General features: G+C 35.7%; 1 protein-coding gene across 2 annotated transcripts in view; it reads right to left on the reverse strand.

Annotated features, from left to right (window-relative positions):
- Positions 1 to 26,953, reverse strand: part of NRXN1 (neurexin 1) — a 632,749-nt gene that overhangs the window by 500,894 nt on the left and 104,902 nt on the right. For both annotated transcript variants that reach the window (XM_053459665.1, XM_053459664.1), the window contains one exon: positions 2,426 to 2,464. In XM_053459665.1, coding sequence (XP_053315640.1) covers positions 2,426 to 2,464 — 39 coding nt within the window. The remainder of the gene's footprint in view (positions 1 to 2,425; positions 2,465 to 26,953) is intronic.

The raw sequence follows: 26,953 nt of genomic DNA on the forward strand, positions 1-26,953 counted from the left end.
TGTTCTTCAAAGATTTGACTATTCATGGTATTTAATTAAATCATACCTTTGCGTTACTGAATCAGAGAATGATCTCGGTCCTTCTAAGTGGAATATTTTGAATTGGACTATTAAATGTTAAGTTAATGACAATGTGGTGCAAGTTCTATTCGGCTATTCTCAAAGGCTCCACTTATGCAATTTCTGTACCAATCCCTTTGACCACAGGTACTGATAAATTCCACATTAATTTAAACCCAAGGGTGAATTTAAGATCTCTGTGACTTTTTTTTTTCTCTTCACAAGATAAGGAGAAAAGGACTGTTAAAAAAACTAACACTCCATTACCCTTGGGCAGTGACACAGTGCTACAGACATATTATCAGTACTGGTCGCTTTTTTTTTGAGCTTCAAGACATGTTATCAACACTAAGTTAAAAAAAGGCTTAATGCTAGTGATTTTCTTACTTTCAGTATTAACTGAACACAATATCAAGTGGTCAGAAAATGTTACAAACATGACATGAGGAAAGGCTTTAAAACAAATAAACTGCGTAGGTAAACATTTTTTTATCAAATGTATTTTATCATCTTTTGATGCAATAAAATATATACAAAATGAATATTTGTCAATAACCTTAATTATAGTATGTGTGTGTGCAAGGATATTTCAAAGTTATGCAATTTTGCAAAAATAGGGTTTTAACCAGAGGCCAATCTGCCAAGGGCTTCTAATAGGGCCAGTCTTGGTTGGACAGGTCCACTCTCGGAGGTTGGAATGCGATGGGGTCATGTAACGCAATGTAACGTGTCCCAGTGGTAACTGAGCAGCTGCTCACACAGTGTGTAAGCAGCTACAAACTAGGTAATAGTGTGGTGGTGTGGGAGTGTGATAACGTGGAGGTGTGAGGGAATGGTGGTGGGAGAGTGAAAATATGTTAGTGAGCGTAAGCGTTACTGTGCAAGTGTGTAAGTGTATATATGTATGTGTGTCTGTGTATATATGAAAGTGCGTGCGTTAGAGTAAGTGTGTAAATGTGTGTGTGCTGTATATATACACCAATCACCCATAACATTATGACCACCTGCCTGATATTGTGTTGGTCCTTCTTTTACAGCCAAAACAGCCCTGGAGGCCTGGACTCCACTAGACCTCTGAAGGTGTGCTGTGGTATCTGGCACCAAGACATTAGCAGGAGATCCTTTAAGTCCTGTAAGTTGCGAGGTGGGGCCTCCATGGATGCATCCTGGTGCCATGTGTTTTCCATGTGAGCGACGCACACATACCCGGCCATCCATGTGATGTAAAAGAAAATGTGATTCATCAGACCAGACCACCTTCCTCCATTGCTCCGTGGTCCAGTTCTGGTCCAGGCGCTTTTGGCAGCGGACAGGGGTCAGCATGAGCACCCTGACTGGCCTGCGGCTACCCAGCCCCATACGCAAAAAACTGTGATGCACTGTGTGTTCTGACACCTTTCTATCAGAACCAGCATTAACCTTTTCAGCAATTTGAGCTACAGTAGCTTGCCTGTTGGATTTGACCACACGGGCCAACCTTCGCCCCCCATGTGCATCAATAAGCCTTGGCCTTTGACCCTGTCACCGGTTCACCCTTATTCCTTCCTTGGACAACTTTTGATAGGTAACCACCGCAGTTTTGGAGATGCTCTGACCCAGTCGTCTAGCCATCACAATTTGGCCCTTGTCAAAGTCGCTCAGATCCTTATGCTTGCCCATTTTTCCTGCTTCTAACACATTAACTTTGAGGACGAAATGTTCACATGCTGCTTAATATATCTCACCCACTGACAGGTGCCATGATAACAAGATTATCAGTGCTATTCATCTGTCAGTTGTCATAATGTTATGGCTGATCAGTGTATATATAGACTGTATATATATATATATATATATATATATATATATATATATATATATATACATACATACATTCACCTTCCATTTCACTAGATAATCACTAGATTACATTTAATTTTAGATTTTAGTCTATTTGGTATACAGGCATGAATTACAAATATGGCTACCAAGTGGCTTGTGCATGCTTCCCGACAACCTCTCGACAGAATGCACTGCAGTGCAATGTGAGCACATCAAACATACTGTGGGAGCACAAAGTCTGGTCAGCATATATTATAGTACTTTGCTTGTGTTAGATGACTACATGCTAGAAATAAGCATTCCCCCAAAAAATTGCCATAAAAGATGGGGAAAACTACACTAGGGTTGCATTTAATGAAGTTAAAGAAGTTGAGCAACCTTGTACTATACAGTCTACACCTACATAAACGTAAGTTTATTAGTTACATTTTACATAAGAAGTTTTAATGAATGCACCAAACTATCATGATCACTTTTTTATCATTTCATTGGGATTAGATGTGTTAACATCATTGTTAATAGAAACAGGGTTGGATTCTATTACCTGTGGATAGACTACCTCTGTTTGTATCTCCAAATCCTCCTGTAATAGAAAAAATGTGAGAAAAGGATCAGTCATAGGTAATAGAATAAAGCCCAAATATTTAAATTTAGCATTTTATCTTTAAGTTGATCTATCTTTGGGTTATTCATTAGAATACAACCAGTGATGTCTGCCATTTACTTACAATTTTATAATTTGAGGATGTACAGAGTATATCCCAGCTTTTAATTCACAAAACACAATCCCCAAAAAAAACTTTCAATCCAACAAAAAAGCATTTGCGGAAATAAAAATGCAGTAGGTAACAGCACAATTGACATAACAATAGTATACGTTATAATATAATTTGTGACACAGCCAATGATTCTAAAAGAAGGTTGAACATTTTTCAATAAGATAGAACCCTTAGGTACTTTTGATTGATTCATCCTTTGAAGTGTGCAAACGTAGATGGAGGTTGAGAAAGGTCTTTGAGAGACACATTACAAATCACTTGGTAAGTGCAGCCTTCTACTTACTTAACATGATTGTGGTAACGTGATCCACTTAAGGAAAACATTGTAAGGATTCAGCAAGGTGTTAAATATGATTCTTTGATATATTATATTGAATGGACACCATCAATGTATAATGAATACAATGCATTTACTACAGTTATGGCTGGACTTGTACAATTCTTCACATTAAGAAATACTTTGGAGTTGGAGACGGAACAGATGCTAACACTCACTCTAACACCATACTTTCTTTCTCTCCCCATCTTCCTTTCCCTCTTCCCTATCGTTACCTCTCCTCTTGTCTTCTCTTTCTCTTGTCTCTCTCTACCATCCCCCCTCTATCTACTTTTCTCCCTATTTTCTCTTCCCCTTTCCCCTCTCCCATCTACAGTGGGGCTCTCCTTCCTACCGGTATCTTTAGTGCAATTTGCACCCTTTATATGAGTTGCCACAACTACCAATGGGTCAGGTAACATGGTTTGTGACTCTGCTGGCCACCTCTATTACCTGGATGTCTGTGAGCAACGCACAGGTTAGCAGCAGGGCCCCTGCAGAAGTGATCGCGACCCCTGCATTCGCTGTTGCTGCGGGTTTTTGCCCTGCATTAAAGGCGGCCCTAGCAGTCGTGCTGCTGCATCAGCCTCTTCAATGCGCGACTGGCCCTGACTGGGCCTATTTTCAGGTATCAGCTTCTACGTTAATCCGGCCCTGTGCAGTGGCCATTTAGTTTAGATTTAGGGCTGCCTGGGGGGCAACCCCTCTATATTATTTAAGCAATGCTATAATAAAGATTATATACAGTATTGAACACAGACTGTGCAATTGCATCCAACCGTAGATGCTAAAGGGATGTTAATGATTATTTATTAATTTAAGACATGTGCTAATTGCTTTTCGTATCTGGGGGGTGTGTATTGATGCAAGGGTTGAAAAACAATGATCTGTGAGCAAGGACTGCCTTAGGTGTTTAGGCGCCCTGTCCAGGTCATTTCTTGTCCTCTTGAATGCAGATTGTGAGCCTGGCCTTCTCTTCCAACATCAGTGCCTGACCTCACAAATGCTCTTTTGGCTGAATGGGTACAAAATCCCACAGAAACACTACAAAATTATGAGAAAAACCTTCCCAGAAGAGCGGAGCCGCAAAGGGAAGGCCAACACTATGGGCTATGGTTTTACAATAGGATGTTCAACAAGCTCATATAGGTGTGCTCATCCGGCACCCACATTCTTTTTGGTCATATAGTGTATACGTATGCCATTTGTGAAACTATAACCCTGACATTGAGAATGTCAATTACTGCAGTTATTTATTTATTTTTTTGGTTTCATTTATTTTTCTTCCGTTTTGGGGGGGAGAATCACATATTATTTGTAATATTTCTTTAGTCTTCATTTTAAATTGGTAGTCAGGTATATACGGAGAAAGCTCCCTAAGTTCTATAATGTCATATTGTTATGTCATGCACTGATTATTATTATCTAGAAAAAAATACTTGGAATATTTCGATAAAAACTTTTTAAAAATAAGGACGCCTTACCAAACACTAACTTACGTCCACCAGGCAAGCCTAAAGACAGAAATTATATAGTGCAAGGGATTCTAGGTAGGTATATGCAAATCAATTCAACAAAGAACACCTTTTTTGCCTCTAATCCCACTTTATACATGGTATAGAGAAAAGACATTTCTTGCATAGAGTATCTTTTTTTGTTCATAAATAACCCTGTTGTGTAGACCCAGTAAGCATCTGCATTGTCAATGAACCACTGATGTCAAAAGTAATTTACTCAACTTGCCACCGATTCCCGGTTTCTAGACGTTTTGAATAATGGACATTATTAATATAAAAGAAATAAACAAAAACGTTATAGTTTAAGGAAATCATATTTTTCAGTTCAGAAGAACAACGTCTACTCTTCAGGCTTTTTATGAAATAGCACTCATGTTAATATGCTAAAGACATAAACTGGCCAATGCACATTGAAATTAACTTTATTTCAGACGAGGCACGTCAAATAAGTTCTTATTGAATATAAGAGAAACATCACTATCAAACATAGCCATGCTAAGGCTGTTGTTCATTACAATACAAAATTATCGCACTTGCTCGTTTTTACAGAAATTTTACATAATTGTCTTTTTGAAATTAAGCTCTGGCACATTTTCTTTAGCCGATTAACAATAACTTTTTATAACTATTTTTTTAATAAACAATAACAATTGTGTATGCTATTTGTCTTTTTAACCAAAGTTTCTTTGTAGAACTAAGGCTTCTTTTTCAAGTGAATGGTGCATCTGGTCCTTTTATGAATCTTTATCAAGCATGGAAAAGTGCTCGAAAACATCCTTTTGGGCAATCTGGAAATTTTGATAAGGAGAAAAAGTGGGTCAAATGCACAACTTACTATCATCTATGTGCTATATTAATAAAATAGGAATTATGAAAACTGTATGACTTTGAAATGTTTAATTAGCAGACATGCTGAAGAAGACCATAAATGCTCATTCAGATATATGTTCCCCAAAAATCCAAGCCTCTGAGTACGCACCATTTGTGTATGTGAAGGGGGATTCATCGTACCAATCCTGCAACTTCCAGGAAGCCATAGGATGGCATATCAACTTGTGATTCAAAGTCAAGGAAGTCATGAAAGCATAAGAGCAAAATAAATGTTTCCTGTTATGGATCTTAGCACCACATCATCATACCTGGGAACTTTCTAAAAGAGCTGACCCTGGCAATTTTGAAATATTAACCCCTTTATGGCCAACCATGAAGATTTTACATAGCGACTCGCCAAATGTTACCCAAATGGCTCTAATACTGGTCCTTATAAAAAACCTTGACTTCTCAATATTTAAAGATACACTTAATTGAGTCACCTTTGTTCAAGCAGAAACACACTAATTTAGCAGACAATGCTTCTTGTTTTGTGTTTAAACTTTACAAGGACTGAATAAAATAATATTTGCCCATGTTTATTATCTCATCACGGTAGGCTCAATGGTTTCCCTTAGTTAAACCGTACTCAAGTGTGAAATCACTAAAACTCTATGACACTTATTGGGTAGACCCTTTTGCCCAAAATCACTCTCCCTAACCTGAAGAAAACACTGTGGGTATGGAAGATGACTGACCTCCAACCCCAATGTGCAGTAATCAGATCCTGATCATTTTGTTCCTCTTAGCATATATTTTGGGGCATATTTTAATGATAAATGTTCTTTAATATATGAAGATTAGTTTTTATACAATAAAATCTTATTTATGTTTCTAATGCCCTAGTTGTAATTGTTTTTTTAAACGTAGCATTATGAGACTCTACATTATGTAACTGCAATATAAAAGTAGCAAAATCAAAGATATAATGACTTTTTTCACAAAATCTGTTTTCTGCAAAACCACAATAAAACTATTTTTAGATGTCCACGTTTTTGTCCCGATGTCTGTGTCTATTTAACATTTTACTCTGTGTGATGTCTGGAGGTCTGTCATCGAATAGATACTTCTAGTGAAAGTGACTACATTATTTCAATATTCAAAGAAGGATGCACAGACCATTGGCCGTGCAAGTTGGCCCAGAGAAACTATTCATCAATTTAAAATTCAAGTCCATACACTTCCAGAATGAAAGTCTTTATTATTCCCAAATTCAAGGTACCAAGCCATTTAGCAGTCAGGTCATGCACTTGTTGAAATAGATGTCTTTGTCAGGCTTCAATGAGAAAGAAGATATATCCTGCAGTTGCAAATGCATTCAGATGGCATAATTTGTTAGCTGTATGGCAACATTTTATGCAATTATAAGTCTCAAGAAACAACCACAGGTAGTACAGAAGTCATCCTCAAATCAGATCAACAAAGCAATTTCAAGAAATCAATTATACACAAGAAGCAATTACTTATTTCTTTAACACAGTATAATTTATTTTTCCCAGAACTATATCATAAAATCCTAAGTAAACAGAGAGCCGGAATGGATGCTGCTACATCAAGCAAAACACTAGCACGTCTGTCCTTCTGGCGCCGATACATTGCTCATGGTTGACCTTGTGAATCCAATTCTTAGATTTGACAACTGAGATATGGTTATTGAAGATCTGGTAAGCTATCCTTTATTTGTAGTTTAAGGGCCATTTGTACTTTAAAAAAAATACTCAGAAAGGCTGTATCAGACAAAAACCCCATTCAACACTATTTTTTGATACAAGCATTTAGTTGGCTAAAGGTTTAGTAAGATCATTTTTGGTTTCTGAAAAAAACCATAGCCTTTAAATCTCAGAGCCCCGGGTTATGACATCATATCCCAGCACTCCGCAGAGTGGACAGCAGCTGTGGAGGGGGCAGTAGGGGGTGCTGCCCGTTGTCAGGCCTAGGGCTGCACCAAGGCCTGACAACACTGAGTAAGAGGTATCATTAATATGCACCCAAAGAAATGTATCAGGGTATAATTTTTTTCCTAGGACACATTTTATTATAGTTACAATCAAAGCGTGTCAAAGTCAGGTTGTTCTGCTGCTGGAACCTATAGCATTCAGATATCCTACTAAACTTCCCATCATCTTCCTATACAAATATGCCATTAAAAAACTGTCCTAAAAAAATTATATAAAAACCTTCAATGTGTTTGTAGCCGATATAAAAATCTCACAATATGACACGTGTAACATGCTTTCAGTCCTTGACATGTATTATATTTGGTAGTGATTACTGAATAAATCTCCTTTGCAGACATGGAACATTAATAATCAGATGCATGAGAGCTGTCTTTTTGTTGAAAATGGAATCTGCTAATCCTTTGGATCTCATTTCATAAAGGATGCAAATGTGTTTTTATCGTTCTTTAATTCCCATTGTGTTTAAAATAGGTCTTCGCTCTGCTGAGGCCCTTTTCATTTGGCACTGTAGAAAATGTATGCTTAGCCCAATTAGCTTATTAAAGCCCTGTGCTTGAACCCAATTATTAATATCAAAGTGTTCATCACGAACATATAATATAGGGCAACATGGCATCATTATGAGAGGCAATGTCCTAATAGACAGAGCAGAGAAAACAAATATTGCAATTATCTTTGTTAAAGCAAGTGTGTGTCTTTAATCCTTATCACCACAACAAGTTCTTTTTGTATGAACTACTGCGGTTTCTTCCAATGGCCAGAGAATAAGGTATCTTCTATAGGTAGGTTTGTCAAACTGGACAGTTAACGCCTATAAAACATAGTATAATATCTTACTGAAGGTAAGCCCTACAGCAAGTGCCTTCATAAAGTTATTAACAACACTCAGTGTCCCTTGCGATATGCAATAGTGTGAAAGCTCACAGGTTCTTGCATAGGCATGGGTCTGCACAGGTTTTTTGGATATTGTAATGGAGGTTCCCAATGGTATATTGTGGCCAAGGCTACTATGCCAATTTTTAAGGTTCAGATTTCCCTCTTTAGCTATTGGGCTGCAACTCAACGGTCTGATTGGTGAGAACAGAGATGTCTTTTTTTTAGTTTTATGATTTGTGTCATGCGTTTCTTTGGGGAATTAGCTATGCCCACCAAGGAAGACTTTCAGCTGTCTGTGATATAAGATAGAAGTTCTGTAATACGAATATCTAATTTAGAGATGCAAGATATATACGGTAACTGTAACTTAGTTTTTTTTGGTTGGTATAGCACCATCATATGCCACAGCGTTGTACAATAGGTAGTTGGGCTTACAGGAACAAAAAGTGAGGAGGGCCCTACTCAAACAATCCTAAAATCTAGAACCCAGCAAAAAGTTCTGACAAAACATCTTGAACTAAATGTATCTGTTTAATAAAATCCTCAAGTACTAGTTTAACACCATATTTTAGGTTCCTTCTAAAAATATCTACATATGCAAGATGCAGATAACTGTTAGTTCACAGGCATAGATATTCTAGATTTAAGAACGTCTGTAAATGTGTGATTCAAATAACATAACTTCAAACCAATATTTTTCATAAATGTTCAAATATCTTTCTCTCTCTTTTAGAAGTTGCTGGTAAAAGATTAGTTTCAGAGTCCTACAGTGAAATTTCACACTTTGTCACAAAGAGTGACAAGGTCCGCATTTCAAAGTGGTGCAATGAAGTGCGTTGTAGCCACAATAGAAAACCTTCCAAGTGTTCGCTAATAGCTGTGAAGATGGCAAATTCTCTTTAAATTACTGAAAATACTCAGAACCCTGAGTGCTAATGTGCTTCGTCTATGGCATACTAATACAAAGTTCCAACATCTAAGCTCTGCTGCTTAACCTTGGAATGTCATAAATTTTAAAAAACAATATAATCTAGTCATATATAATTTTTCTTTGCTGACCTTAATAAAAAATAGCAGCAACATCAAACAGGTGCGTTCACAATTGATTTTAATTAATTATTCAATGATAATGTTACTATTATATTTTGGTTACCTGAAAGACGAAACATATTTTGGATTTCATGGCTGCGCCTCTATTTTAGACATGCTAAGGATAATGAGTAAAGGGATCATAGGCAGTTCTCACCTAGTGGGTCCCCTAGTGGGTTGTGAGACAGACCAGTCTCAGTCGTGAGCTCCATCATCGCACCATCATGGTGGTGCCTCTCAGGCTGCCTCTCAGGTGGTGCATCTCTGAGCTGCCTCGCTTCGTTGTCTCTGTGTCACCACTTACCTGGAGTAACTTCTGCCCTAAATTTGGAGGCACCATATGACATCATGAGTAGAGGCTGTAGTGTTGCAGTGCCAGTCCTTTTTTTTACACCAGCATGGCCATTGAGGGCCTAATGGACATCAACTCTGGGCCCCTAAGGTAAGCTTGGGCCTGGATCAAGAGAGCCTGTTGCCCTGCATTAGTGACGGCTCCACAATATCTCACTCACAATCTGTTTGTTCATGATTGACCTTTAATTTAATTACCACTCTACCCCAATTATCCAACACAAACTGAAGCAATATAACAAATAAAAACCTCTTGTATTCTTGTGAATCAATATCCCTGGCACACAGTTTCTTGAAAATCCCCTGAACCAAGCAGTACATTATGCCTATGGACTGGACTGCAATATTTTTACTAGTGTGGCTGGTCTATCCCTAACAAGGGCACTTTTACCTATTGCGTAATACACCCTAACTCCCTCTAGACTGTAAGCTCGTTTGAGCAGGGCCCTCCTCACCTGTTGTCTCTGTAAGTCAATTTGTTATGTGACATACTACTTGTTATGTCCTGTCTACCCATTGTACATCGCTACGGAATTTGGCGCTATATAAAACAATAACTAATAATAATAATAACCATAACTTTGAGAAAAGTAGCCAACATCACATGTGAACAATAATATATATATATATATATATATATATATATATATATATATATATATAAAACATCTGTAATTATTGCATAGTTTTCTGTTTCAACACCATTAGTTTCCACATATTTTTTTACGCCAGTATGACTAATACATGTTAATGTTTAAAATCTGTGAGTTCAGTGATTAATAAAGACTTTACAAGTTCTGCCATAAAGCATTCATCCTATTTGGAGTGAGTAAAGGGTGGCATGAAAGTATCACCCGACAAGGACCAGACTGGCAATGAACATAAGGATATTGGTGGTCACACGCCACGTTGTTAGGCTCATATCCAGCTGCTGACCGCACACTGCAGCAGTATGGAGCTCCGACACCCAGCGGCCCACCTGGCACTTGCCCATCTAAAATCTATAATGGCGGCATCCAGGTAAAGTAACATAAGGAAAGAGAAACGTTTATGTGTACCATACCAGACAGTTTTCCTGTAAAAATGCCGTTATAGATTTCAGAAAACGACTGCATTTAAATGTTAATGTCAAATAACCACGTGAAATCTTACATTCTCAGAGGTGGGTAAATAGGCCTAATTTACTAATTTGAAAGACATTCTAAAGATGCAAGTACACAGGTTTCATACAATAATAACACGAGGAATGGTATCTTTTCTTTTTAGAAGAATATTTTCCCAATAACCACCTATTATGTCAACCATGACAGTTTCTAGAATAAAAATAACACAACGGTATCATAATACATAGAAGCCACTTGGGTTAATTATTCAAACATTCTCACAAAGTTTAATAATACAAATGTTCACAAATTCAAAGTTATGTATAGTTAATTTGGGCCCTGTATGATACGTTGTCATGACAACTGCTTACAAGAATGTATCAGGCATATTTTTTTCATTGATGTTAATAAACCCTCCAGAAAAACTGGTATCAAGGTGACAAAATAACAAATTCCTAACTTAATTGGATGTGTAATCTTTTATTTTAGTCACTGAGTTTTCAGCTGCTGAAAAAGAATACAACTGTTCGTAGAAAATATATTAAAAAAAATATTATTTTATATACAATGGGTGTATATAAAGGTGATTATGGTGCAAAGTATTAAAATTGGCGTTATAAAAAAAGTAACCAATGTAATGGTCTGGTTGGCATAGACTTTGTTGAGAGGAGCACTATCGATCTATAATTTTTTTATAATCTTACATATTCTACATTATATTTACAACTATTTGTCAGAGTTGGAAAAAAGAATATGATTACTTTTAGACCTACTCTGGGTGAAGCTTTTTTCTTTCTTTTCTAAGTACACATAAACCAGTAGATAAAGGTAAAATTCAGCCTTACATTTGTCACACCTATTTTCCAGCATATATACGCTACTGAAAACTTTGTATACTAAACAGTTTTCTAAAATGAGCTAAATATAAATGATACAATTTGTTTTAATTGATCTAAATACATATAATGACTATTTAATTAACTTCAGAAGGATACCCTGTTACTGTTTGCTCCAAGGCATTGATTTCCCACATATCCCAACTTTACAAATGGCAGCATCGGGGTGTCTCTGGTACAGTAAAAGGCGCTGCTTGTTTAAGAAAGGAAACGCCAGGCTATGACATCATATCCTGTCACACTGTATCTTAACGCCTTATAATGAAGTCTATGTAGGCTTTGCTGAGCTGGCACAATATCCATAGCATACATAGGCCGTGTAGCTGGCTCATTGTGCGGAGGGACACCGGATGGTTTGATCTAGTCTGCTTACGCCAGGATATGTCACCGGGGCCGGTGCCCTTTGTGCCTCTGACTTACCGATATGTCTGCTCGTCTATTAGTCTGCAGCCTCCTGCTAGGCGCTCGCGGCCACATACAAAAGTCTAGGCAGCTGGTATGAGTGTGGCCTATGCTTTTATGTATCCAGCAGGAGATAGCATTTAACAGCCATTGGTCTTAAAGTGCCAGTGCCATTTTGTTTCCAAGCTTTAGCGGTATATTGTTAACTATTCTTCATTATGTAAGGTATTTTGAAGAAAGAACTATCGTCTTTATACAATTTAATTTACTAACAAAAGTTTATCTTTATAGACACTTGTTCATGGTGGTTAGACCACTGTGATACAATCACCTTAGAACAGATAAGTATTAGAGGTAGTAAAAAGGATTTGGACCCCAGAGATAGACTATCTCTCCTATAGATGGACATTTTGTTGGTATGCTTCTAGGGTCAGATAATCAGTTAAATAATAATAATAATAATAATAATAATAATAATTATAATAATCACATTTGCATATTATTAACAGAATCCATACAGAATATTTATCTTTTGTTGTCTGCTAAGTAATTTCAATCTGACAGCAGAATTCTGCATATATTTTAGATCACGACTTTAGATCAGAGAGCAAGCAAACTAAAAGCTGTTCCCTGTTTAAATTCCTTGATAAAATGTACTGATTTTCTCTGACAGTGCGGCATAAATCTGCATCGTCTTCACAGAGCGAATTTAGAGCCAACGTACAGAGGCATTCGTAAAAAGTCAATTTACCGTGAAACATTCCATGCTGCAATGTTAAGATAGAGACAGTATTTCCTCTCAAACCAATTTTCCCAAGCGAATGTAAAACCAAGTATACTTTAAAAACACAAATAGTCCATTATGCTTCCACCAAAACACAGACTTCCTCAGGCACCAATTTCAATAGCATTTTGTTTAGTGGTTTTCCAAACAAAGTACTAGATTTCTTGCCATGAGCAACCATTTTGAATTTCAGGAGACCGCACAATAAAAAGGTGCTGTTGAACATTTACCATTAGTCAACGAGGAAAATCTTGAAAATCTAAGAGTGCAATCCAGGTTATTTATGGTCCCTTGAAGACTGGGTGACATTTACATAATATTTGTTCAGCTTTGGAGCTAAATTATGGTACACAGGTGGGTATTGTAATCAAGATACTCGTTTTAGAGAAGATGAGTGCAGTGAGTGTTATGGAAACATATTTCCTAAATTGATACGGCTTTATCTTAAAACGCTATTAGAGCCAGTGTTATCGTGATATATCTTTTTAATCAGCAGTGCAGCATTTACAGAAAAGTGGCTTGGGGGGTCTCACATTTTCGCTTTGGAATGTTCTAATCTTCTGCGTTTTCACTCCAACAAATCTTAAGCATCACAGGAAATCATGTTGAGTATTTTACATGGTTTTGCTTGTTTTTGCTTATTTTTTTATGCATTTAAGAAAATGTATGCCTGTGAAAATTTAGATGTTTTCACAGCCGTACCAACATGGCCATCTTTTCACTTCCTTTAGTGGTTGATAGAATTATTAGAATCTATTCTGTACCTTTAAATAAGAAAAGGGTAGGCGCAACCACTTTCTACTAATTAGATATGAATGGTTAATTAGCTGGATATGAATGCTTGCAGGTTCCCTTCCCTATTGTCTGTATTAAGGTTTATAATGAAAGAACTGCTATTTGGCCATTTTAGATACATATTCATTTGAGAAAATTCCAAGATTCAGTTAGCTTATTCTAATTGAAGATATTGTGTGTTGCTGGGTAACACAGGATCCGTTTTACACCTGTGCTGATAATCTTCCATCAGGTCTCCCATAAATCATTTGGCACATTGTGAACGAGGCATTGCCTTACGCAGCTGTATTAAGCAGACTAAAATTCATTTCTGATGTATGTTCCTTTTGCAAAAGAATAAGAAATATCCCTAAAGCTAGACCGTTATAGAAACTGTTACAGGAACTTTCACCTAAAATAGATCTTACCAGATACATAATGTATGTACTTATTATTTATAAAAAGTAATACATTCTTACGGTATGTAAGCAGGATATGGTGAGTAACTATGAAGATCAATGACTTCACTTTGATATTAACCAAGTTCTTAAAAGGAAAATCTAGTACCTAAAATAATTTTTATTCTTGTTTTATGTATATTGGATTCCATATTGTAAGCATCATAGAACATGATGAAGAAGCATACTTAAGTATGCTTCCTACTTTCAACAAAGACAGCCAGAGGAGGAGGTAAATGAGACAGATGCCTTATTTTCTGTCTCAAGCAAATATACCTGCACCAATTTGTATACATTAAAATGCATTATAGACCTCCAATGTGGGTTTTACCATGCCATGTTGTTTTTTTTAGCAACCTACAGTATACAGCAAGGATACAATGACCCTTATTACCCTAGTCTTTCTTTATTTGTGTGCCTGTTTCTTCATATATCATGGTGCCTACTTAGCTGTTTTTTTGGAGGGGGCAGACCTTATAACTGATTATTTAATTGAAGAAGAAGCCCACAAACCTAAGATGAAACACTGTTGGTTATCTCCACAATAATGATTTATTTTTCAATAGCCGTTCCGTACAAAAACAGTTTTACTAATAAACACTCATCATTTTTCAAGTATTGTTGCCCCGTTGTATTGTGTCAAGTGCATTCTCTATAAACAAAAGATTACATACAGCCCTGTAGAGTTTCTAGAATATAGTGACATGATCCTATAAAAGTATCTCAGCAGCAGAGAACTTTAATTGCTTTCTGTTGCTGAGAAACTAATTAATAAGACACACTAGAGACAGGAGTGGATTGAATTTGGATTTTATATTTTTAATTGTGCATTGAGGATAAAACTGATTGATTTTCTTCCTTGCACAGGAGACACCATAATGTAATTTTCAATATGTGCATTAGTCCTTAAACATTAAGATGTAAGCTGTAAGGATATTCAGATTTGCATAATGTGATTAGAATATGTGTTATCATTTTAACTAAAGTTCATGAATATGAATACAAGAAGTGTTAAATCAGTTACAAAAGGCCACTAATATAATATGATAAGGAACATGTCTATAGTTCTATTGGTCCATTTTAAGAATTGACTTCTGTGTTCCCGAAAGCTTATGAGACTATGTATTTTTTTTTTCAGCCTAATAAAAAGTATCACCTTCCATTAAACCTATAGAGATTATGTATGCAGGATTATCTATAAATATGTACTAATGATTAAATAATGCTAATTAGAGAAACAGTTATTCCAAAAAGCACAATTTGTGAATTTTGGAATTAAGTGGTTAAAAAACATACCACTTAATTCCAAAATTCACAAATTGTGCTTTTGGAAACAAATGCCTTTTCCTACAATGATAAAGGGGCAGTTATATCCATTTTTTTTTAAATTAAGGATTACTGAAACAAGCAGGGAATTAAAGAAAAACATCTATAAAATGTATAAAACGTTTTATATTGCAGATTGATGTAAAACATATAAAAAATAATTGGTGACTCATTTACACCTAAAAATCTAAAATTAAACCTGCAAAATCCTGAGTTTCACTCAAACTCTCACACATTTACTAAATATAGAGGTAATTGCAGAAAAATCTTCATTGCATTTTATTTGTACATGTATATAAGTAACCTCTCTCTCTAAAATAATGAAACTCAATATTTTAAGCATGTGTTTTTAATCGGATGTACATGGTCTACAAGGCCCTGAAATCCTAAAACACATGGAATTTAGGTACACGGCTGTATCTGTAGTATTAAATCTAAATATATTAACTCAAGGATGTGAATTCATGCTTAGGATATACTAAATACAATTTCTCTTTCATAGGCATTTCATATTTTATGTTTCATTGTGTGCTAGGCTGCTAAATGTACCATAATATCACACATGGATTAATCTAAAATAATAATAATAAAACTGGACTTGGTGTTAATCCAAAATACTGTTTTTTTATTAAAAAATAAATCTCAATACTCCACTTTAAAATGATGGTATGATGAGCATTTTCTTGGGGGAAAATACTTTATTCTTTTTCTGCTGCTACAAGAAAACCCATATATTCACCCTCTCCTATCTTTAATAATTGATGGATTCAGTTGACACCAATGCAGTAACCTCATCATTAGAGGTAATAAAAGGAAATTGTGGATTATCTGCGGTAGCCATGGAGATACCATGATTATGGCTTCAAGGTTTTTTTTTCAAGCTGGTTGGACTTTATAGTATGCCAGACAGAAAAAAAAAAAACAGAAGAACAATTAGATGATGATGATATGAGTTATTGGGAAACTCACCAATGCGGTCTTGCTGAAAATATGAAAGCGTATGTGACTGTTTTAAGTTATTTTTTAAGCATATCACACAATGCTTTATTCATTGCTTTAATAAATAATTCAAGCAAATGCATTTTTTGTTAACAGCAGTCTGGGTAGAGATGTACGTGCAAGACACATGCGCATTAAATTAATCTATGAACAGTCTCACAGTGCCAATTGGTATATCTGTTTCACCATGGGGACAATATAGTTTCATTGCGAGATGTTCTACAGAAAACCCAAGTCCTACACCTGTATTGCGTTAGTCTGGCTAGCACGCTCTTAGGTCCAATTGTATACATTCTGGAGGGTATGGGGAGCCAATGGTGTGATTGGCAGATGAAGAACGGTGACCAAGAAAGATTAATCCAACTGCCGTTTTAAAGAAGGATTGGAGTGGTTAAAGGCGAGAGAGGGGGAATGGGCAAATTTGGGAGATCTTTTTCAGGTGAAAGCAGCAGGATTTGATCATAATTTTGATAACTTTAGTAGTAACATAACAAGTATATAACAAAAAATCATGATCACTAAAGATATAAACATATAAAAAAATAATCAATATTTTCCAAAGAGGCAAGCCGTTCACAAATGATCCTTAAAAAAGAACCTATGCACGTATTTTATGTGTCAATATATTTCATATAAAAAAAAATAAAAAAACTAAAGCAAGATCATCCTCTAGTAAATGGTACAGTACTCAAGTGTTGTACAACACTTATTAGGTGAATTTGACTTGTGTTATTCTTTCTAGGTACACAACCAGCAGTGAAAGATGTTAAGAGGGCTTAAGCAGGATTCTACCTGACGTGAAAATTACAGACATTGCAAATCTGCAAATTTACTTACATTTGTATGGTACTTATTTCTGAAGTGGCCAATGATATAAAAAATCAATTTAAGCTGCATCGATATTATAGTAAGGTGTGATATATGGACAGAACCATTTATAATATTGAGGACAAAGGAAAAAAAAGATAGTATGCAGTAAAAAGAGCTTGGAAGCAAAATAAAAGACAACTGACAATGAGTTGGTAAATTAACATGATTACAAGATAATTTCATAACTGCTATTTTTTTTTTTTTTATTTCTGAATATATTTTTGTTTGTTACCATTTGTCGGGAATGTTCAGAACGCAAGTGTGTAATAAAAATCAAATCTTGTTTAGAGATTAATTAATACAATTCTTCTACCCCACTGCTAGAGCTTTACAAATGCATAGCTCAAATATTTTACCTCTCTGTGAAACATTGTGCAATGGGACCACTTTCATACCGCAGCTCAGTGATTAACTCAACCAAGCAGATGGCCCAAAGCGCTCTGGATGCAGAATCCGGTAAGGATGTTCTCTTGGGAAACACAGTTTACAAAAACTGTGAATATGTGAAAGATTTTGTAAGATATATTAAGACACAATACAGTTTAACAAATTATTAATGTAAACATAGATTTTGTTTTAAGAGAGAGAATGCCAAGCTCTGCCAGATCACAGCCCAACAATCCTCATAATGTCTTTGACTTGTAAAATGGTGCTTTCTCAAGTATACCTTACAATCTTGACACACCAGATTTTGGTTCATTCTGGATCATGCACACCTCCTAGAATTCATAAAAGCCGAAAAACACATAAAAGCCGAAACACTGGTAATGATTTCTGACATTTGAGATACTGACTCAACTAGTTTGTCACTGTTGGGAAATTATGGTGTCTATTAACGTCTATTTCCCCTAAATAAGTTGAATTAATTAATTTCCCATTAACTATTTCTAAGGCAAGAATGCTGCCCTATAGGGAACGGACCTATGGTTAGGGGTAGTTGATACAATAACCAGAATACCATATTACCATAATAATACAGATGCAATTAGCTATTGTCCACTCGACAACACGAGACTGGAAATTAGTTAGAATGAAAAGTGCAATTCGTAGTGTAGTCAACGTCTCTTGAGTATGAAAAATATATGCACTTCAATTAAAATTCCCTTTGACCTTTACATTACATTTCACAGACTGTTTCATTTTCTTCTGCACTCGCATAACAGCAAAGGTAATAGAATGTGCCACCTTCTTCTGTTGCTCTTAATATAATATGGTAAGTCAATCATTTTATAAGCACATTTATCTGGCCTTAAAAAAAAACTACATTCAAGGAGCTTAGTTTAAGCCTGTTGTACAAAATTAAACTGTAATGTTTTGGATAATTATCAGAAGCGGCAAAACTGTAGATTAAACTTGGTTCTAGAAATCTGAAATTAAAAATTCTCAAGGGGAATGCAGCTGTATATAATTCAAAATGAAAGTTCAGCGTGATTAATTACATTTTTATTCATATGTAGTAATATTATTACTGTGATATTATACAACACTGTGAACCGTAAGCAAAATGTTAGGTGTATGGAACAACTAATTATACTATATATCTAATCTTCCAACATTCTAATAGCCTTCTTTTTTTTGCAAATTATCTTGAATTTTTTGCAAATATATAAACAAGTCATTTTTTCGCTTCTACCTAATTTATGTAATGTTGAATTTCATTATAGAGTAGGAGTGGTTCAAGTGACAAAGATATAACCTTGAGGAAAAGGTTTGTCTTGTTAACCAATACAATCCTTCAACTTTGGCAATTTAAGGAAATACACGTGAGGATAACACGTGTCAATTATAACATAGCCTGGTTTTATAAAATGCTCAGAGCGATGTATTTGTATAACCGCAGCATGTAGACTTCTTTGGTGACCCAAAACAATCCAAAAACAACTGAAGTATGTTGTCCAAGCAAGGGTCCAAGTTGCTTGGGCTGCATAGGAGATTCCGTAGGAGATGCCTTAACTGGACTACACGCCAGATTTATGGACAGTACATTTATGTCATAATGTACTTTCTTTTCTATTGTTTGAATTAGGAGACAATCTGACTTTATACAACATGAACATCTGTATAACATATCATCTTCAGCAGCATTACATCATAAGCAGGCCCGAATGGCCATTTGGCCAATATGGCCGTATACCTATCCTTACTACCGACCCAAAAGTTTCTGCTGTTTAAGAGACAACTCACCATTTCCCAGTGGGGAGAGGAGGACTCTAGATAATTGCACAGATGAAAACATTTTTCCATATAGTAATGCCTCCTCTGTGTCTGGATACGTATCTTCTATCATGCAGGTAAAGAATTGATGGGTATTATTCATAAATGACACATTAAGATCCGCAAACTGAGCCATGGCATAGTAATTAGAGCTGTAAAGTTCCTCTAAATATAGAAAAAAAATTGAAACATCCCATCCGAAGCACAAAATAATTTTCAGGAAAGCGATTACATTTTAATGATTACGTGCACAGTAATGACTATTTTCTGACACCCCTACGTGACGGAATTTAATGAAGACAGTGAGTTTGAGAAGTTATTGTAGCGATAGAGAAGTAAGAACGTCTTGAATGATCTATGGAGGCAGGGAATAACACTAGTCCCCAGAATATCTTCACTGTCTACATGACAGCAGAGTTAATTCCTGCCTGGGTGCATCGCGTTCTAACCTAAATATTGAAGGTGAAACTTTGGAACTGAAAAATCCCCAAACCTTTTAGTATCATCCACTTTTCAGAAATTGATTTAATAAGACACCACGGAGATTGTTCAGGATCTGGGTTTCGCGTGGGTGATAAAATATCAATTCCTTGCTAAAAACTTATTCCCCTGTCATTCATTGAATTCCACCTGTCATTATAGCTCTAGTTGTGCGGTTTAATGATATGTTGACATGATGTAATGGCAGATAAGTAATATCACAAGCTAAATAACAATGACTATTCTCAAATTTCTGTTATTGTTTTGCCTACAATGATGACACGCCATTTGTATTGACATTAATAATGACACCGACATTTACATTCTAGAAAGGAATACTACAATGTGAAAGAATATATTGTCTGAGCTCTTGTGCAGCGGGTTATTCATAGTTAAAATTGTGTTTGCTGGCATTTCCGTGCTAGAGGTAGCCAGGAAGAACAGAGATAGAAAACGGAATATTTAATTTATCAATCCACACAAAAAATTTTTACTAAATGAATGTATTATTCATACACATGGTCAGGATCTAGTTGAATGAATGCTTCTATTATAATGAAGGAACGTGAACATTTTAAGTAGGCCAACTTTCATACAGCAAGATGTAAAGTCTTAAAAGCTTATGAGACTACATCACAACATTGGCCGTCTAAGAATCCTAAGCTCATTTAGACCCTGAGACCTACAATATAAATTATTAAATGTATTTGCATATTTAAAGTATATGGTAGCTCAGGGTCCCAAAATGTAATTACATTTTGCTTTTCTCCCCCTTGCAAATACATAGAAGGATTTTGCAGAATCCCCCCCATGTATTTGCCTTTTTCCCCATGGCCCAGCTCCAAGGCTTGCAGGAGGTTGCTTGCTCATTCTCATGTGTGGTATACTAGCCAGTGCTGGCTCGTGGAATAGCTCCAGGGGGTCTATAGTGACTGCTCAAGCAAAAAAACGTTCCCACTGATTTCAATGGGACCACTTCCCTGATGCTGACACAAGTGGCATGAAAGCGCTTCTCCCTAAGGTAAGAATCTGCATTTTTTCCCCATAAAGGTTTGCTGCTTTTGTCAATTATAGGTTCAGTCAATTCAATCAGTGCCTCTAATTTTTACAGGTTCTCTTGCACTAAAAAAATCCCTTTGTGGTCCTTATGAGCAGAGACTGAACACCTGCCCTGTTGGGGAATCCTGAGGGCATGGATTTGAGAAGCAGTGGGTCAGTACACTAAGCAATCAGCAATAAACGTAAACACAGCATGAAAACACCAATTCCTTCAAAATAGTTCATTTTCCTTATTTAACGTAAACAGGAAGTCTAGCTTCAGGGAGCGAGCATAGGAGAAATTACACATAGATCCAAAGCGTGTGAAACAAAAACAATAAAATAGCTACAAATAGTCAAGCAAAGTACAGAGTTAAATGATAACACCGTATTGGAGCAAAACTGTCCTATGAAGACTCTAACAGAGGAGAAATATCGGGTCGCTTATCAAGAAGCACTTGGAACAATTCCAAATGTTACATTCAAAGGAGAGAAACATAAAAATTCAGTTTCATCAACTCTACACCAGTATGGTGATACATGTTTCAATAGACATTGGGCAGTTTTGAGCGACATAAGGCTTTTTTATTGGAGTCACTTCAGGATAACAGCTACATTTGCAATGGGGAAATTTAAACAATTTAAGGGTAAAATGTAGTGAAAAACATAAAAACTGTATCAGCATATGTGGTTATCCTTTAGGAAATTCAGCCCATCCTCGAGTAAAATAGAAAATGCATTCATGTCAATGACCTGTCAAAGCCTATTTCTGATTATGACTTATTTTACATATGTTGCAAAAAGGCACATTTTTCGTCGTTATCTGGAACTAGCTTGAACATAAATGTTCTATTGACTCTTCAGAACTTAGAAGTAGAACAGATTGCTTATGGACATATATTGCATTTTTGAACTCCTTAATTACATCGATGTCTTAGCACAGAAAGATACGTTTAGCTGTTTAGGCATGCTTCACACAGAGTCACACATGCTAAACACAGCAAATACAATGAAAGATTGAATACATCAAAGTTGCATTCAGTTCTCCGACATTAAAGTGGTTATAGATCAAGCTCCGCTGACTGCCGTGTGTAATTTTCCATTGCTTTGATATCATTTTCATCAGCAAGAAGTGATGTGTCTAGACAAGCCTTCTGCATCAAAGCCACGTTTCCAGATCAAGTCATGGAACAGGTATCATCATTTTGGCCACAGTATACATTTTCCAGTCTACAAAGCTTTAGAATATTACAGGTTACAGGACTATTTGTATAACACATTATATTGCTGGGGCACAAGCACAATGTATACCGCATAGATCAAAAATGCAGCATTAAGCTCTAAAACGCCTGCCGAATTCCTTCACGCTAATATTTTACCGATATTAAAACCTGAAAAAGATCCTACTAATATAAGAAATTATAGACCAATTTCTTTAATTAATGTGGATATAAAATTATATGCATCTATACTAGCAGCACGCCTTAAACTAATAATACCCTCTATAATCCATACCGATCAGATTGGGTTTGTATCGAACAGATCGTCTTGTAATCACACAAGAAGAATGTTTGATATTATAGAACAATCAGAAAATTCGAGTATACCCCTCCTAAGTCTATCTTTAGACGCCGAAAAGGCGTTTGATCGCGTTGGATGGGGATATTTAAACACAACATTAAAAGCCTTTGGATTCGAAGGTTGGTTTTATGAGGCAATTAAAACATTATACTCTTCCCCCATGGCAAGAACTATCGGCCCAAATATATGTTCTAATTGGTTTAATCTAACCAACGGTACAAGACAAGGATGCCCACTTTCTCCTTTATTATATTTAATTTCGATAGAACCTTTAGCAATAAAAATAAGAAATAACACAGATATAAAAGGTTTTGTAACCAGTAAAAGAGAATTAAAAATCTCTCTATATGCGGACGATATTTTAGTTACTCTTACCCAACCCCTTACATCTCTGCACCACTTAATGAATGAAATTAATAGATATAGCCTGATTTCAAATTATAAATTAAATGAGAATAAAACAATAGCTCAAAGTAAAAATATTGCTTTAGATTCACAAATAACTTTAGAGAAAAAATATAAATTTAAATGGACTAATAAAGAGTTTAGTTATCTGGGAATTCGGATAGCCGCAAAACCGGAAAATCAAGTAGAGATAAATTTTATGCCTTTATATAAACAATCAAATAAATTCTTAAGAGAGTGGAGATATCTTGACATATCATGGTGGGGCAGAGTTAACACGATTAACTATTATATATTGCCAAAATGGGCATATCTCTTCAAAATGTTACCATACAAAATACCAAGACCGTGGTTAGATATGGTCCAATCATTATTTGATACATACATTTGGAGAGGGAAGAGACCAAGAATAGCTAAATCGATTCTCTCTAAGAAAACCAAGCAAGGCGGATTAAATTACCCTAACATACATTGGATATATCAAGCCAATATAATTGCCCATGTAAGTTTCTTACAAATAGAACAAAATAAAGAAGAACCTTGGTATATGATCGAATCTGATGCTATTTCTAAAAATGACCTAGAATATTTACTATGGACGAACAATTTAAAATCTAACATCGATCTAATAAATTTAAAATCTATGACTTTAACTCAAACTTTATTAGAATGGAATATAATAAAAAAAAGAATAGGTTTACATAATAAAGTCATAAAAACAGTACACATAAAAACTTTACATTATATTATTGAGGACTTTACATTAGATCGATGTTCAATTCTAAATACTTTAACCTTCTCTGATATAATGACAAATAATGAGATCTGTCTATTTTCAGACTTGGTTGAAAGGATACAACTCCCTAATAAAGATATGTTCCAATATCTACGTATTATAAGTTTTCTGAGAAAACACTTACTGTCTACTAGCCCTCTGAACAATTTTCTTGAGGTTATCTTTTCCCATAAAAAAATAAATAAACTTGTGACTAAATGTAATGAATTAATGAGATTAAGCAACAAAACTTCTACACCTACAAGTTTAAAATCCTGGGAAAATGATTTAAATTTAAAAATACCTCTAAAAGAATGGAATACAGCTGCCTACCAAATAAATAAGGTAGTTCATTGTTTAAACTTAGTAGAAAATCAATATAAAATATTATATAGATGGTATTTAACCCCCAAAAAATTAAATAAAATGTATCCTCATGTGGCCCCTAATTGTTGGAGATGCGGTGATCAAGACGGCTCTTTTCTACATATGTGGTGGCTTTGCAAATTAGTTTCTCCAATTTGGAAATATGCCTTTGAATTGTCTTATCAATTATCGAATATAAAAGTCGATAGGGACCCCAAGACTGCGTTGCTCCTTTTAAATATAGCACATATACCAAAAGAAAAAAGACCGCTAGTGATACACTGCCTAGCAGCTGCAAAAATAATAATAGCTAGAAATTGGAAATCTACTGAGTTGTTTCATATGGACCACTACTTATCTCAGCTGATCCATCAACTCAATATGGAAAAGGACATTAGCTGGTCTTTCGATATAACGGGTAGAACTACATGGACTTACCTTAATTGGCTAAAAAAAGCCCAGGACATTGCGAGACAAAAATAAAAAAATAAAAACCCAATAATTAATATAATGGAAATAATTCTCTTCTCTCCTCTGAGGTTCCTCCCCAATGTTTATTTGAAACAATATATTTATATGTTTATATCTGCGTCTGTCTATATGTATGTCGATTATATATTAGACTCCGAATGTCTTTAAAATAGTTGTATATTTATGAATTTTCTGTCTGTATACTTTATACTTTTCTAATAAAAAAAAAAAAAAAAAAAAAATGCAACTACCAATCACAAAGCCTGAATACAGGATACATTGGATTTAATGTATTTTTACTACAGAAGAGGCCTCTAGAACATAATTCTTCAAACTTGGTGTCAGGATCCAGTACTACGTTGGGAGACAACCATCGAATGGTTGCACCAGGGTTCTCACTCTGCACTGAGCATTGCTCCGTACAATAGAATTTAACACTACAATTGCTGTTATAAGAGGTAATGAAACATACATAAGGATAACATTCCTGCAAATTGATATTAGGTCCCACTGCATTACTGGGCTGCGTTACTGGGTTTGCATCATGGACCAAAAAGTTACCTGCCTTCCCCTGGTAAGCTCATGAATAGGGTCATAAATGTATGTGATACTACTGCGCTGTCTCGATAAAAATGTAAGAAAAGAGGTTACATGCCAGCGTTTGCAGACCCAAAACATATTTTATTCTGGGAGACAAGACTTCTCTATGAGGTTCTTTAATTGAATAAAATGGTTCTTGGCCATCTAAACCGGGCAATTTTATAATAGATTGATAACTCAGTAGTTCATTCTTCCCCAAAATAGAAATATTGTATTTTATGCATTCAAATAAGTAAAATTAGTCGTTGGACACACAGGTGACTTCACCATTACTGATACGACCTACTGAAACTGATATTTTCTACTTTAATTAACTGGAATAAATCCCGGGATGGGGAGTTAATCGCATCTTACCATTATTAAAATATTATCACCACAATGATGATGCTTTGTTTGCGGTATGTGTATAATATCAGTTGAACGGCACACACAACAGTTTATATATTTTGTATTTGAGACACTTTCCGATCCTCTCAAAGGAAAAAGTAAAGTGTCTTAAAGAATTAAATTACCTTATTTGATTTGCCCGCTCAACGTTTTTTGCAGCTTTGGGAAAGAAAATGACTTGTCCAAGGTCACAAGGACCTGACAAGGTAGAAGCTAGACTTACGTGTTTTAAAAATATTGCCAATATGTAATAGAAATCGAGTAGTGTTTTGTACAATAAATAAGTGTGTAGAGGCTTTCTGTGCCAACCATTTCATGCAGTCTCTCATAACCACTTATTTTAGATTTGTTATAAGAGGAATACAGAGGACATGATGCTACTAATTCATTTAATAAAATGTCCTGTGTTAATGAGGTCTCTTGAGACGAGAAGATAGAATCATCTAACAAGGATTTGGAGTTTCTACTAATGGCAATTACGTCCACGGAGATATGACACTCTCATTTAGTTCTGGGAACAGGTGGTTACCAGGTCATCTATGTTACAGATGGCTAAATTCCAAGAAACCAGACAAAATCAGTATTGGTGTCTATCCTGAAGGCTCCACCATTAGCGCATTATACCAGAACTGGCCTGGTATAAAACCATATGTAGACACTCTCCATTCACAGCCTCTATGTACTAAGAGTGATTCCCACGCAAGTTCCTTGTCTCTATTCAACTCAAAACACCCCCCCATCCCATCAGGAGAGGTTGTAAAATAAGGGTGGGGAATAGTTCAATATGAATAGGTTGAAGAAGAGAGACTGAGAAGATGTGATAGAACATTTAAATACATAAAGGGTTTTATCAAAGTACAGGTCAGAAGTTTATTTCAAATGAAGGAAAACAAGTGGTCATAATCTAAAATTAGAGGGTCAACAGATTAGATGTAATGTAAGGACATCGAGAGAGTGATAGACAAATGGGAAAGCCTCCCAGCATAAGTAGTATAAGCTAATACAGTGAAGGACTATATCCATGGGATAGGAACATGAGTATTCAGGAAATAAGACAAGACCAAGGACTGAGTCTTTACATCAGGCAAAATGGGGCATCTAGATGGCCTGAACGGTTCTTATTTGCCACCAGATTCAATGTTTGTATGTTGCTAGGCGTCGTGGGGAACAAATATGTCAGGCTAATAGCCAGCTCCACATTTTCAAACTATGTATTGCCCGTTCCAGTTTCTTACACACTCCTTCTTTTTCTGTCTTTAGCCCTCAACTTTTTTGGGGGGTAGCAGTCTATAGTAATTATCTCTAAAGACACATTGGACGTAAGCTTGTCCCCGATCACTGGGGATTAAATAAGGTATAAACAAAAGGGCTTCACAAAACCATTATT

Source organism: Spea bombifrons, chromosome 3 (assembly GCF_027358695.1).
Source record: "Spea bombifrons isolate aSpeBom1 chromosome 3, aSpeBom1.2.pri, whole genome shotgun sequence".
NCBI lineage: Eukaryota > Metazoa > Chordata > Amphibia > Anura > Pelobatidae > Spea > Spea bombifrons.